Source organism: Ctenopharyngodon idella, chromosome 20 (assembly GCF_019924925.1).
Source record: "Ctenopharyngodon idella isolate HZGC_01 chromosome 20, HZGC01, whole genome shotgun sequence".
Taxonomy (NCBI): domain Eukaryota; kingdom Metazoa; phylum Chordata; class Actinopteri; order Cypriniformes; family Xenocyprididae; genus Ctenopharyngodon; species Ctenopharyngodon idella.
Window position 1 is genome coordinate 628,995 of NC_067239.1, and position 15,638 is coordinate 644,632.

A 15,638-nucleotide genomic window follows, 5' to 3' on the forward strand; every position below is an offset into this window, starting at 1 on the left:
TTTTGATGACAGCAGCTGTGGTTGTTTAAATAATCTGTACGTGTAGCCTACAGAAATATTTACATCCAAGAAATGATCGAGTCAGTGTTGTTTTGCTCTAACATACTGTGTTTGCTAGATTTTTTTCAATCCCACACAAATTAATTATTAAAATTCGCACGCTCTCTCTCTCCCTCTGTCAATGTGCGTCATCTGGAATGGCGTCACGTGGGAGTACAAAGGCAAAGCTCGCGCGCTCTGCCCGTTACAAACGATTCGCGCCTCGGTCTCGAGACCGCGCCTCTGAGGAGATACTTCACAAAGCGTTTATTATTTACTACAATAATGCAGCCAAATATGAGTGACTTTTATCGACACGACCTCGTCTGTTTGATAGGATTATTCAAACATCTGAGTGAAATCAGGGAAATCCCGCTCGCCTTTGAATTGTTTATTGTGGATTTATAGACGAGGAAAGACGTTCGACTGGGGGGACTGAAAAGAAAAAAGGAAGGAAAGGAAGAAACGAACTTTTTTCGTTTTGAGATATTCTCATTCAGACCGCATTTTCTGCCTGCTTAAGAATCGTGAAGTTTGTCTCGAGCGCGTATCCAGCTGCTGGCGCGCGCTGGGTTGAGATGGAGAGGACGCGCGCGCTCAGATGGAAGTTTTCTCTCCAAACATCCAAACAGAGAGAATCCGATGGACTGAATTATGAAACTGCAAAAAAACAGCTTTTAAAGCAAAGTATTAGTTAAATCGTCCTCTACGGTGGAGCGGAAATATGATGAGGATCGTGAGATCTACTTGTGCGTAATGGACACATAACACCAGGAGGAGGATCTCAGCATACAGGTGTGTATTATTGCTCAGTAAACATCAGCTTTATCATCCACTGAATCGTAAATCAGTACAAATATCTGGATCTGGTGGTCGTTTTTTGTGGATTACATGGATTGTTCGTCATTACGCGCCGACTTCAGATGTATTTCTTCACGTCTCCAGTGTTTTTCTTGGTTCTGTTTATGATGCGATAAAGGAAATGTTCAGCAGGTTTGTTAAAGGTTAGTATTTCTCCATCAGACAGATGAGCAAATGAACACAAAACCAATATTGGAGAGCATATGTATGATCGATATGATCATTGAGCTGCAGAAGACTTTATTACTTCTGCCACCCACACACACACACACACACACACACACTGATCTGTGCTTATGAACAGCAGATGATCGTGGGTAGTCATATATATTCATACAAGAATCTAAAATCAAGGCAATCTCTCAATATATTCTTTGATTCCAACTCACAACAAAATAAAAACAAGAAAAATATACACTTACACATGTTACACATGTATGAATATATTTAGCTTACATATTAAAGCCGCTATATGTAGAATTCAGAAACCCTTGTTATTAGCGACACCGGTGGCCGTTAAGTGAACTGCAGCCGCAACTTATTGCTCGTGCACACGTGACGCACAAGAGCTTAAAAGTAAAAAGTTGGAAATACCTTTGCAATGAAATACTGTTAACGAACATCTTGACGCCGTCCACGCTCCTGAGAGCGACGTTTAGATGAATATGTAAATATGTGCGGCATGTTTTCCTCTCAATAACAAAATAAACACAACAAAAATGAGAAAACAGCAGTTCAGAAAGCATCTGTACATAGTGATGTGAATATGTTAGATTCACAGGCATCATGATGACAAAATTACACTGTTATGATAGTTTGATTATGAAGTGTTATGATTACGGATGCCACGATTTCGTAATCGTTTTGGCGCAATTACAAAAAAAAAATCCACTTACATTATTCTGTATGCTTAAGAGATGTGTTTAGGGCATGTTACTTTGTGAATTATGTGAATTATGACTACTTCAGAGTATAAAAGGTCTAACCCAGCACAAAAGGAACTACCAGTGACGTAAGCGTATTCTGATTGGTCGAACGCACGCGTAACACCAGCACAGAAAGCCGTGTACATAACCTATATATTTACTCCTAACTCTACAAACATGCAAAACAGTGATAGATGGACCTCTGAACCGTACACTAGGCAGAAAATCCAGCGCGACTTTGAGCGGACCAAGTGAAACATTATGTATTTCTGCTCAGCTAGCCATATTGGGCATCAACCACACGGCAATAGCTAATACTTTTTCATATACTGTCTACTTTCTTTGTATAACAGTTCTATGTAATAACTTATTAGACAGGACTGTTAAACAGATCATAAACTAATGAAGACGGAGAATGCGAGTGCTGTAGGATCTGACTGAGCGCTGTCAAAATAAAAGTCACAACAACAAGCACAGTTTACGTCACTTCAGAGTTCCTACTGGCGGTGCAAATGCAACCAGGAAAATGGCCTAAAAAAAGAAGATATTTTAAAGAATGTTGGTAACCAAACAGTTGATGGTTAGGTTACTCGTATTCTTCAAAATATCTTTTTTTAGTGTTCAGCAGAAGAAAGAAACTCATACAGTTTTGGAACAACTCGAGGGTGAGTAAATGATGACAGGATTTTAATTTTTTGGGTGAACTATCCCTTTAAGGCGAGAGGCGTCTTGTTGGATTCTGTTTAGTTTTTGTAATCATTTAGACTACTGTTACTGTTACTGATGATAGAGAGTGGTGGAGGCTCTGGAACAGTTTTTTTTTAGTTTCATAACAGCCACAGAAAGCTCAGTTGTGAAGTGTCTCACCATTGTGGTGCTCTAGCCGAGATCGGCATGCCTAGAAACGGCCCTGAGAAAGCTTACGAAACTACTCTAATCTTACATTACTACAACAAGGCCAAAACAAGAGCTCACTGGCAATTATCATACTGAATGAGATTTTGTTTTTCAGTGCAATAACTGTCTTAATTTTATCAGGTTCTTGTGGTATAGCTTGACAATAAACCTGCTTTTACAGTATTTTGGTGGAAAACTGCCTCTCGTTACAAAACTGGTGAAATGCTATAGCTTTCTATCCACAAAATATTACTAATTTTAAAAAACAATCCAAAATCAGAGCCCCTCCAAAGTGTTTGCTATGAGGCGCGTCTTCACTTTACAACTCACAGCACAGCTTCAGTGGGTGAACACTGTTTCATGTTGAGTTTAAATGTGAAATATTTCAGTCTGTAAATCCTTAATTAAACTGGTTCAGGTGTGCTTGATTAGGGTTGGAGCTAAACTCCAGGAAGAACTCTAATCTCCAGGAGAGGGGTTGAAGATCCATGTTTCAAAATCATGAATTATAGATTTGTTTGTTAAATGCCCAACTATGACAGCTTAGTAATATTTCACCTGACCAGCAGAGGACTGTATGGAGTTCCGTCATCTTTACACGCTTTTATACTTCTTATGCCTGTTTCACACTACAAGTGTTATATTTTTCCTTCATATTTGCACACTGGAAAAAAACACATGCATTAAAAGCTACACCTAGCAGGACTGTTAAATTAAAACGTGAACTTTGACTATTCACTGAACTTAAGATAAAAATGCACATTCGAATGCAAAAGATGGAAGGATGATTACCACTTTTTTTTTGTTAGATGTCATGTTTTTTAAATTATTTAAAATGTTTATTTATTTATTATGTTCAGATATTTGGTTTAATTTTACATTTTCTTGTCAACTAAATTAGTAAAAACAAAAATAGCTACAAAATTAACATTAATTCAATGTTTTAATTATGCATTTTTGAAGCTGTGCTGTGTTATAAAAAGTGAAGACGCGGCTCATAATAAAGTGTTTACACTTTGCAGCTGCTTTTAAAATGCACCAAATTTAATTTATTTTAAAATGAATAATTTTTTTGTGGAAAAAAGCACTTTTGTTAACAGCTAGGTTTGTGGTTTTCAATAGACGGTAGAACACAGTGCTGTTTGGATTATATTTATTCGTTACACCCTCTTGTGAAGGGTTGATTTAAAAACCCTGGTGTTCGCTGACCTACTGCGATAATGTCTTTAATTTCTCAGCTTTGCTGAAAGTCCTAACACCTAGTTTAGTGGTTCACAACCAGGGGGAGAAATAAGACAAAACTAAATTTTAAATAAGATAAAACAACTAAGAGTTGAGATATTTCTTATTTTAATAGACTTTCTCAACAACTGTTTGTTTTTTCTTTGCGAACCAGGCTTCCCACTTCATCATTGATGAAATTGAATAATTGACGTAGTCTAATTTTCAAAATGTGATTTCTAGAACTGGAAAAGTCATGTAAATGAATAAAAATCGTATGAGTATGTGGGCATATATGTAGCAAATATACATTTTTCTAGTTTTGCAGAGATCTGAAATATTTTAGCAAGAAGAAAATGTGAATACATTTTTATTTTAAATTCTTAATACTGGGCAAATGGGCAACTGCAGTATACACCATTTTGACATTAAAATCCCAATGAAATCAAAATTGCGTTTTTTTTGCTTTAAAGTATGAATATGTTAGCCTTACTGTTGTCTATAAGCTAGCGTGCTCCAGAACAATGACAACATTCACATTTAGACATAAACATTTACTTCCACCAATATGGATCAACGATTTTGATGACATCACTCTGCACTTCAGCTTCTCATCTGATTTTCTGTCCAATCAAATGCTGTCTAGAATCTGAAGCGTCACGCCCCCTCATATTGCGGCTGGGACAAGACAAGCGCTTCAATCTGTCGCTAACCGTTGTGGAGACTCTCTATTCGTTCTGTTGAAATCACAAAACAAATTGTACACAAACATGTCCCTGCTGTTGGTATACAATCACTGATGATCTTCTTTGGTTTAATGAGGGAAAAAAACTATACGAGGACGTATTAGAACCCAGAACCTCTGACACGCTTAACAAAGGTTCTACCGCCAGACCATTAGAACTCACAAACTATATATTTATTCACTGACATGAAGAATCTCGGGTCTAACAACATAGATGTGAGGATGTTATGTGTCGATAAATTAAACTCAGTGTACTATTGAAATTAATTTCTGGACATCATAATGTTGCCCTCCCCCCACACTTGTTCACACAATTACTATTTTCTATATGGTGAATAGCATATAGTGCACTATATAGGGGATAGGGAACAATTCAGAGTGTAAATATGCTTCCATTAGGGTGAATGAAGTCTGGTTTCACATTAGTGTCACAGAATGAGAGTGAAGTGTGAGAGTTTGTGTGTGTGTGTGAGAGAGAGAAAGAGAGAGAGAGAGAGAGGCAGGGTGTGATATCTCCTAATCAAAATCGAGTTTCAAGTCAACTAGTGGGATGTTGCCTGTTATTAGCACGTGTGAAATACTCCTAAAAGTGCTTTCTTGTGTCACAGTTCCTCTGTAGCTTTACTGAAAACCAATGCCTAAAATAAAATATTGATTAAGAGATAAGCGATTGTGAATGTCTTTTTGCAGTGTGTGGAACACACGTTTGAAGATTAGATGTTTGAAGCTGCTGATAAACACACAGGCGATTAGAAACGGCTCATTGAGAGTTAAAGCATTCTTCAGAGGAAAGTACCCTTTTCCAGACTGTTGGCTATGATCTCATAATGTGTGCTTTTGTTCTCATGTTTGTTTATATAATCTCCACCTCTTCTATCCTCAAGCTTCCAACTCTGTTAACATTTTATTTTCACGGCTTTGTTAGCAGAATAAGTTTGTGTATGTATCGCACGACTCACATCAACAATCACTGACTTAACAAGCTTCATTCTCTTGGATTATAAACACAACACCATACTAGAGCCAGCTAATTACAGGTCCTGAGGCACCACCTGGTTATTGCTGATTAAAATTAAGTTGCATATAATTAGATGTGAAGCTAATAAAGATTCAATGAGGTAAAACACAGTGAAAATCTCATGCAAACAATGGAAATGAAATTCCCAATGAAAGTGGACCAATACAATGTTTAATCTTGGTCTGGTCTCCTCCCAAATGATTTTATAGTGGACTGACCATTTGATTTATTTGTAAATTCATCTATTCATTCATTTATTAGAAGAGGTCAGAAGACAACGTTTGACCTCTCTCACAGATATTTGATGAGTTTACCCAAAGAGTCAACACCAGAAGAGAAAAACTCCACCGATATCTCTTCCTAGACTCTGAATGTGGGTTCACCTTCGACATCTGTGTGTTTTGACATTTAGCCATCACTTTAGTCATCAATTACTTTGACTGATTGATCAATCGATCAAAACTGGCCTCTAGACAAAAGCTTTCCTCTTAGGCCTGTAAACTCTTTTGGCTGTTTCATTTGATGAAATATGTAATTGCTTTTTCAGGCGCAGGTGGCTAGTATCACTCGGGCAAAATGTCTGAGCATGAAATCAGATCTATTTGTGCTACAGATGCTAATGCTTTATTAAAGAAAGGTACTGTAGATACAAAACTTTGAAACCAACCAAATGCAAATCAGATATTTGTCAAGGTTGTTAATGTGAGGGACAGAACATTCCTACTGCCTGCTGCTTTTTGTTAAAGCCTGTTCACACCAAGAACGATAACTATAAAAATAACTATATCAGCGTGCACACCAACGATATCTTTCTGTTCGTTCTGAAAAAAATTGTTCTGAAAGTGATTCATACGATATCCTCTATGCCGTTATCGTTATAGTTGTGGTGTTTACTCTGATGTTCTTTTTAGAATGATTTAAAAAAACTATATCTTTATCATCCTCGGTGTGAAAGGACCTTAATAAATCTATATTTATTTCTTAGGTATTGACCTAAATATATAGGCTGTAAAGGATTTTTACAAAACTTTTTTTCTTCAACTTTACATGACAATAAAAAGAGTGTTAAAGGGATAGTTCACCCAAAAAATGAAAATTATCTCATGATTTACTCACCCTCAAGCCATCCTAGGTGTATATGACTTTCTTCTTTCAGCCAAACAAAATTGGAGTTATATTAAAAAATATCCTGGTTCTTCCAAGCTTTATAATGGCATTGAATAGTGTCTGGGTTTTTGTAGCTCCAAAAAATCACATCCATCCATCATAAAAGCAATCCATACAGCTCCAGGAGGTTAATAAAGGCCTTCTGAAGTGAAACGAAGTATTTTTGAAAGAAGAATATCCATATTTAAAACTTTATCTTCTGGCCACCCGCGAGTCGAGCTCCGGCAGAAGCATGACCTCTGACTCGACGCATGATGTAGCTCCTATTATATCGAAATCCTCTAACGTTTTTCTTTAAAACTCCTTGTTTTAGATTTCTAATTCGTGCCATTTCGTTTTGCTCTATCCTCTACGCTTTCGCATTTGTCAATTCTCACCTTACGCTACGCCTACGTCATACGCCTATTCCTTTAATATAATGAATTTTCTTCTTTCTCTCATTTTTAATTTTTACTGAGGGTAATTGAAAAGAAACAGCCTATGACACCTGAGCATGACACAATCTTACAGGAGCAAGACTGAAAAATCCTCATACACTTCTACCAGAGAACGCCACATTGTGAAAGCTGTGGGCAGGTGGAGGACAAACTATGATATTTTTTGCCGGAGCATACTGGAATCAATCTTATGGTTGCCAAGACATGTAGCAAGATGGTGCATTAATATATAACTCAAGAATGTGCTGTAATGTCACTCATGTGCCTCAAAATGCTTATCCAAACTACCAAAGTCAGCTCACTATAAAAAATACATAAATAAATTAAAATGTAAAGTTATATTTTGGGGATTTTTTGCCTTGGTTTGGCAGGAGAGTTTGAGAAGAAACAGGAAGCAATAGGACAGGAGAGACAGGAACAGACAGGACTGAAATTCAGGTCAGCCAAAGCGTTGCTGACCACAAGGCTGTCTCCAACATAAATATGTCGTTTAAGGGTTTACTTGCAAATCAGTACATGGACAACATATAAAAAAAAGAATAAGGATTGGTGTAGGATTGCACATTGTAGGTGTAGAGGGCCTAGTGAGCCTGCAGCAGGGTTATTATTAACTAAAACTAAAAACATTTTCATTACTTTAAACTAAATAAACGTTATTAACTACCTAGTTCTGACATGAAACTCTAGATGGCACAGACTGATAGGTCTTCAACTCATTCAGTATCGATCACGTCTTTATCTACATAGCACAGCTGATTGGTTGCTGTTGCATCAGCGGCCAATGAGCTGCGGCTCAACATTCAAACAAATACCGGTAATGTTGCTGGTAGCAGTCTTCAGCGTGCTTTCAGAAACCCTCCACCTTCCCCAGCTCCACCTGTATAGATCTGCTACAGGGGTTAATACATGTATGTTACATGTGCAGCAGCATGGCTTACATTATTATAGGGATAATAAACATTACAGTTTACTTGCTCTTTCCTAGCAGATTAGTAAATTTATACATAATATCTCTTAGATTTGATAAAATAATTTACTTGTATATAGTTTTTTTGCTGTGTCAGCATACTTGATTTCCCTTGGCTGTCAAAATCACATGGCCAGACTTGTAAATAGGGCAGTCACTCTTGACTAATGCTTCAGTCTTTTATTTATAGAATTATTTTATCATTGATTTCAAACATTTGCATTTACAATGGTGCAAGGATCATGGAGAGATCTTCTTAAAGCTCCATCATGCTATGATTTGTTACATTGTAATGTTGATTCATTGTTCTCTTTCTTTTGTGTACTTCATAATTATTCATGACTTTGTTTTGCTTGCTCTGTGTGTAAAGCAAGGCGAGAGTAACAACATAATGCTGTGATATAAAAACATATAAAAAGATTCACTATAGCCCCAACAGTGCTTAAACCAGCATTCAGCAAACACATTTCCCTAATGCCTAGAGCTGTACTGAGATAGAGATCAAAGATAAGACTGGCTAAAGCCTCCTGCTTACTTAAACACTTGTTTATTCCTTTATTTGCAGGCTTGCATTGCCATAGCAATGATTGCCACAGGTGGGGTGATCACGGGGCTCGCGGCACTGAAAAGACAAGACTCCACCCGCTCTCAATATCATCTGCCAATCCAGAGCCCAGCCAATGCACCGGAGAAGAAATCCACCAAGCGTAAACCTAGAGCTGATGTGGTGGTGGTAAGAGGGAAGATCCGACTATATTCGGCCTCAGGATTCTTTCTGGTTTTGGGAGTGTTGATCCTCATGGCAGGCATTGCAATGGCTGTTCTTGGATACTGGCCTCATAAGGACCCCAAGAAGACACCAGAGAGCAAGTTGTCCGTGAACGATACACAGGTGGGCTCCATCGCTCAATTCTTGGAGCAGCACCTGCATTCTGAGAAGATGAAAATGTTGGGTCCTTTCACCATGGGAATTGGGATTTTCATCTTCATCTGTGCTAATGCCATCTTACATGAGAACAGGGATCGTGAGACAAAGATCATCCACATGAGGGACATGTACTCGACCGTCATAGACATTCACAGCCTGCGGATTAAGGAGCAGAAGTGTACGAACGGGGCCTACGTGGGTCCTTACGCGGACACGGAGATCCGTTCCTTTGGTCTGGATGGCCAGTTTTCCTCACGGCTCGCAGCAAACACACTAATGTCCTTCTCCGGTCTGGATGGTGACGTCCGGTTCTCCCACAGGACCAGCTCGGCTGAGGACGATGAGGGTCTGATGAGCGAAGCCCGAGGTGGATTTGGCCTGTTGTCGCCTACCTACAAGGACCGTTCTGAATGTTTCTTTGGGTTCCAGGATGAGGGTGTTCGTCGGTGGGAGGACAAGCGTGGTGCACTCAAGAAATGCCAAACACGCTCCATCGTTTCCTCTTCCATCAGCGCCTTCACGCTGCCTGTCATCAAACTCAACAACTGCGTCATTGACGAGCCTGACATCGATAGCATCACGGAGGACTTAGAGCAGAACCAGGTACACTCCAGACCTCCGTCAATGGAGTCGTTGACAGTCCCCTGTTCCCGATGTCACCAAAGCTTTCAAGCCTCGGGGCGCCCAGCTGCTCCGGAGCAACTCGGCCACCGAATCCCCTACCTCCACATCTTCCCGTTCCTCGCTGTCTCCTGGCTCCACCAGCGGTAGATACCTGTCACCTGGAGCGGCACGTAAAGACTTCGGCTCCAATAACTCCCTCCACATGTTGTCAGCCCATTCCAAATCTCTGGATTTAGAGAGAGCTCCCACAATGCTGACTGTCCAACCCGAACAGAGGAAACACCCTAGCTGGCCCAGATTGGACCGCAGTAATAGTAAAGGATACACTAAGCTGGAGGACAAAGAGGACCCTATGGACAGGCTTATAGTGCCCCCAGTGGCCGTGAAGAAGGACTACACTAAAAAGGAGAAACTTCTAATGATCTCCAGGTCTCACAATAACTTGAGCTTTGAGCATGATGAGTTTATGAGCAGCAGTCTGAAGAGAGGCACCTCAGAGACCAGATTTTAAAAACTGAGCCAGTGTCAAATGTCAATCCACTGGCTTTTGGCCTTCACTGTTCGCCTGCAATACAGTTTTTGAACAGAAAGCTTAGGCAGTTGTGCTGCTTTTTTTGTTCTTTCACTGGATTTTCAGAATGATATTTCACCATGAATTTGAAATACAAAAAGTGAGCTGTAATGGTAAATAAAAATATGGGTAGAGCAAACAATTCATTAACTAACAGGTTAGTGCAACTTGTTCAAATGTGTTTGTATTGTTTTTGTTATCATTCAGACAATATCTATTGTCTGTTTGAGTACAGTATGTGTGTTGTACCAGCACTGCTAGTTATTTTACTTTAAATAATTTATTGTTTAAAACACACACACTGATATTTTTGAAGAGAACTTATCTATGTATAATTTATGCTTCTCAGAATAAACACAACCTTTCCAGATAACATCCTGCTTTGTTGCACAGTTTCATCATAAGCATCATTTAATTTACCTGTAACTAGGTCTATTATAGCACTCAAATTAATGAGATAACTAACACAAAACTGACCATTCTGTCATCATTTACACTTCATCACGCTCCTCACAGTCCATATGCTGCTACTTTTTCTGAGGAATTTTCACACAGCTCTCTTCCAGACAACAGTACATAGTTAGATTGTATATGTCAGAAAAGGACAAAAAAATAGAAGTAGTCAGTACAACTCATTTGCTTCAATAGCTTCATGTGATAGACTAAAACGTTTTCATATTAGCTGATAGCAAATTCTGAGATCACGTTCACAGAATTTGAAATTTGGACTGCTTTTATTTTATTGTTTGTTGTTGTTGTTGTTTTGTTTGTTTGTTTTTGGTCCTTTTTTGGAGCATGACAGACATCACTATGAACTGTGCTCGTATATAATAGAGTTTTATGAAGATTTTGCTGACTTTCTCTTTGCAATCCACTGAAAAGAAATAGCAAACGTGAAGGTAAATAATGAGATAATTTTCTTTCTCATTTAAGTCTTATGGTCTGTTTTAATTTACACTGCAAAAATGTATTGTAACTTAAAATTTTTCTGCAACTCTGGTTGACAGTAAACTACTATAAACATCACTTATAACCTTTCTGAAAGAGCTTTAAATGAAAATTCACCTTATTTTCTAAATGCATGATATAAATCTTATTGTGAACAATTAATCTTTGCATGTTTATTTTTTTAAATTTGTCCTAAATTTAATTTGTAATGTTTATTCAAAATGTCATAACTGGATCTTCTGGTAAAACGTCAGACTTCTCTTTTGTGACGTGTACAGGATGCTCCAATCATTTAGTCTGTTAAACCCCGCCCCTACGAGCTCAGGCTCATATGCATACACATTTGAGTGCCACGCCCATATCTCGACATCCAATCAACAACTGACGCATAAAACCAAGTCTGTTTTACTATTCACCACAACTTTATATATATATACGAAGTCCCAACAAAATGTAACACTGATCACCATAATGGTGATAATTGAACAAAACAATTATCATTACAACAACATTAAATGGAGTCCATTAACAATTATGCAGCTGCCAGCACCCTTGTAAGGGGCCATATGATGCTTTTTAATGTTTTCCTTTTCCTTTATAGTGTTTTGCAGACAACATTCCAGGATTTTTCTCCACATAGTAGACTTCAGCTGCGATCAAAGGGTTGAAGGTCCAAATTGGATCTTTCCAACGTGATTACGTGTAGAGCTCTTTGAAGCTGCACTGAAACTGACATTTGGACCTTCAACCCGTTGAACCCCAGTGAAGTCCACTATATGGAGAAAAATCCTGGAATGTTTTCCCTCAAAAACCTTCATTTCTTTTCAACTGAAGAAAGAAAGACATGAACATCTTGGATGACATGGGGGTGAGGAAATTGTCAGGAAATTTTAATTCTGAAGTGAACTAATCCTTTAATGCATGTTATCCTGTTCTATTACACCCAATAAACAAAATAAAGAACTTTTAAAATAGCATCATATGACCCTTTGAATACAATTCAAAGTATACAGTTAATCAGTATGTATGTTTTTTGGGAATTCCGCCTATGGTATTGCCATTGTTAGTGCCATACAGGGAAATATAATTCCTATTTTCACTTATTGTGTTATGAATAAAATGACCAAACTTACAGTGATTTCCATGTAAAAATTCTGTATATAGCATTTGATTATGTTACTAAAAACGTACATGTGGCTTTAAACCAGGGGTGTCAAATCCTGCTCCTGGAGGGCCACTGTCCTGTAGAGTTTAGCTCCAACCCCAATCAAGGTTTTTAGGTGTACTAGAAACTTCCAGACAGGTGTGTTGTGGTAAGTTAGAGCTAAACTCTGCAGGACAGTGGCCCTCCAGGACCGAGTTTGGACACCCCTGCTTTAAACTGTACCTTTTTATTTTTTGCCACCACAGCACAGTCTTTGAGCAGTTCAGTGTTGTACGTCACTGCACATCCTTCTCCGTGACCTTGCTGTAAAAAGACCAGTCAGCAGCCCCCAAAATTCCTATAAAACTGGAGAAAAAAAAACACAAACAAGCTTATTTTATCAGCCCTAAATTCCTTGCATGCTCATGTTTGAGCCCAGGCCCACTGTCAATGTGAAAGTGCCTGTGAGAACACGAGCAGATCTAGGAAGATCACTGAAAGTACTGCCAAATTCATCTCCATGTCAGAGAAGATCCATCTGGAGTAATATGCCCAGTCAGGGTGTGACTGACAATCCACTCCATCCTGTTTCCATGGAAATCAAAGAGTACTCCATATTACAGCTCATGTTTGGTAATATTCTCCAGGACGCAGCCACACATACCCACACTTTGTTATTACTCGATCATAACATTACACACTTACCGTGGTGTTACAAGTTCACATTGATATTCTGCGTGAATATTCAACAAATTCTTTGAAAGCAACCGTAATAACAACAAGGTTATTTTCACAGATTCTGCAGATATAAGACCAACTGTACTGATGCAGAGAACTTGTACATGTCCATTATTGAACTCAGACATTAAGACCAGGATTGGGAAACACTTCACTAGATCTCAACTAATGCCTTCCATGCTGAATCACATACGTCATATTCAAAGTACGATTATTACAAACACTTTGATTTTGTAGCTTATTTAGTGTTTTTTTCCCAAATTTCAGATAAAAAACAGTAAATTTGTTATCGTATATACCATGTATAATCAAACCATTTATGGCCAAATGTGACAGCAAGAAATCAATAATGAGCTAATGACAAAATTATTTCATTAACATTCCTTTAATGTCATGCTTTGACATTTCCTCTTAATTAGAGTAGTCTCTCAGAGAGAAGAACCTTTGTTTGCTTGCGTGCCTCATTAAGGTCGTGTCTTACCGTCCCCCGCTGTGACTGGGGTTACAGAATCTCACCATAGCAACACAAGAACCCCTGCCAGTTAGTAAAGTGACGTCAAAAGACCCTCACAATGGAAACACCAGCTGCAACGGAAAGCCTGGACATCTTGACGGACTCACAGTGGAAACATTCCCATTTCATACTATTCTCTCCTAGTAGCAATCTAGAATTTGTAATTCTAAATATAATCATTTGGTTGTGATATCTAATACATATTGTACAAATATTGTCTGCATCAGTTTGTAATATATTCATATAACATATTTCCAACTTCAAAACACCTCTGTTATAATCTTCATGTTTGTGTTGAACACCAGAACAAGAGCATTATTTTGTCCCAGTTACACTCGACAGCAATTAATCACACAACATGTCTGAGATCATACGTTTGAATCACAATTAATATTTCAAATGCTGAAAATTCCCAAAACAGGCACAGGATCCAGGACAGGTCCAACTCAACCGAGACTATGAATCCTTATCACGCCACACGGTTTAAATATTTCATCACCGTGTAAATATTTCAAGCTGAAAGCACTCTTGTCTGAGTAAGTTTCTTATGGATTCTGAGCATTATATTATGCACAAACATACACACACGCTTGGTCATCTGAGCTCAGCCCATGGTGGTACTCAATTAAGAGTCTGTTTTTCAATTGTTTATCTTTCTTGACCACCAAGCATTGAGAAAGAGCAAAAGACAGATATATGAATCCATATTTAGTTGTAAACAGAAGGAGCCTGTGCAGTCTTGGAGATAGTAGTTGAGGCGTGGATCTACTGAAACATGAGGAAACTCCAGGAAAAAAACAATCCAGTGGATAACACAAACATGACAGCTTCAGCAAAATAACCAAACAGCAGAACTGACAAAGAACAGAATGGAAAATAAGAGCTTTAAATACACAAAGAAAATGAGAAACAAAACAAGGCACAAGGAAACAGATATAAACAGCCAATTAAAAGAGAGAAACTGTGAAAACGGATACATCGGAACTAACAGAATACATGTGACATTCACATGGTGTGAGCAGCTTGTTCTGAAACGATCTCTCTGACTTTCCATCTATAATGCTTGAACTCAGAGTGACTGAAATCATGGTTGATATACTGTAACTTTATGAATCCTGAATATTGCAACAATTTCTCCACACATGTTGGAATCTGCATTTTCGGCGGGGTTCCCCTGGAGGGGTTAAATATCATGTTAGTTGAGGTCACTTCAACCCGCGGACATAACAACAGTGTTAAAGTAGCCCAATTCTGCGGGAAAACCGCGGACTTGGCAACACTGCCCTTACGCCCCCTTGTGGTTGAATCAGTACATAACTCAAAAAACATCAGTTATAGCAACTCAAATTGTGTAACATTTAACTACAACAACTCAATATTGTGTTGTTTATTGTATTTAGTGTTAATGTTTCGTCTTACTCATTCTTCATCATCTTCTTATCATTTATTATTTCTAATTAATTAATTGTTTCCCCATGTACAGCACAGAGTTTTCCTCTCTTAATCCAGTCAGATATTTGTACAGCATCAGAATGAAGCTTCTTCCACTCTCTCTCTCTCTCTCTCTCTCTCTCTCTCTCTTGTCCTCAGTTTCAGATGTCCCCTGTTTGTATCTATCCTCTTTGTCAGACTTTGTCTTTTATCTCTGTTTTTCCACACATCCTCTTTCCCCTTCTTTACCCTCTCCAGCCAACATTCTCACCTCCGACATGATGAAAGTGGAGTGTATCATCACACTGATTGATATAGCTGCCTGTAAATTGGTTTTAAAACCGCATTTGCTTAATGACTGAGTGTAAAGAGGATTAAATGTGTGACTCTAGTCTCTCTCTCTCTTAAATGAACTCTCTTTCTCCCTTCTCCCAGGCTCATCTTTTAATGCTCTTGTGTCAT

General features: G+C 38.4%; 1 protein-coding gene across 1 annotated transcript; it reads left to right on the forward strand.

The window, feature by feature from the left end:
- Positions 1-230: 230 nt before the first annotated feature.
- Positions 231-11,511, forward strand: tmem200a (transmembrane protein 200A). The gene is given in 3 exon segments (XM_051875136.1): positions 231-834; positions 8,844-9,848; positions 9,850-11,511. Coding segments are annotated over 2 exon segments (1,479 nt in total). The 5' UTR covers positions 231-834; positions 8,844-8,861; the 3' UTR covers positions 10,342-11,511.
- The last annotated feature ends 4,127 nt before the right edge of the window (positions 11,512-15,638 follow it).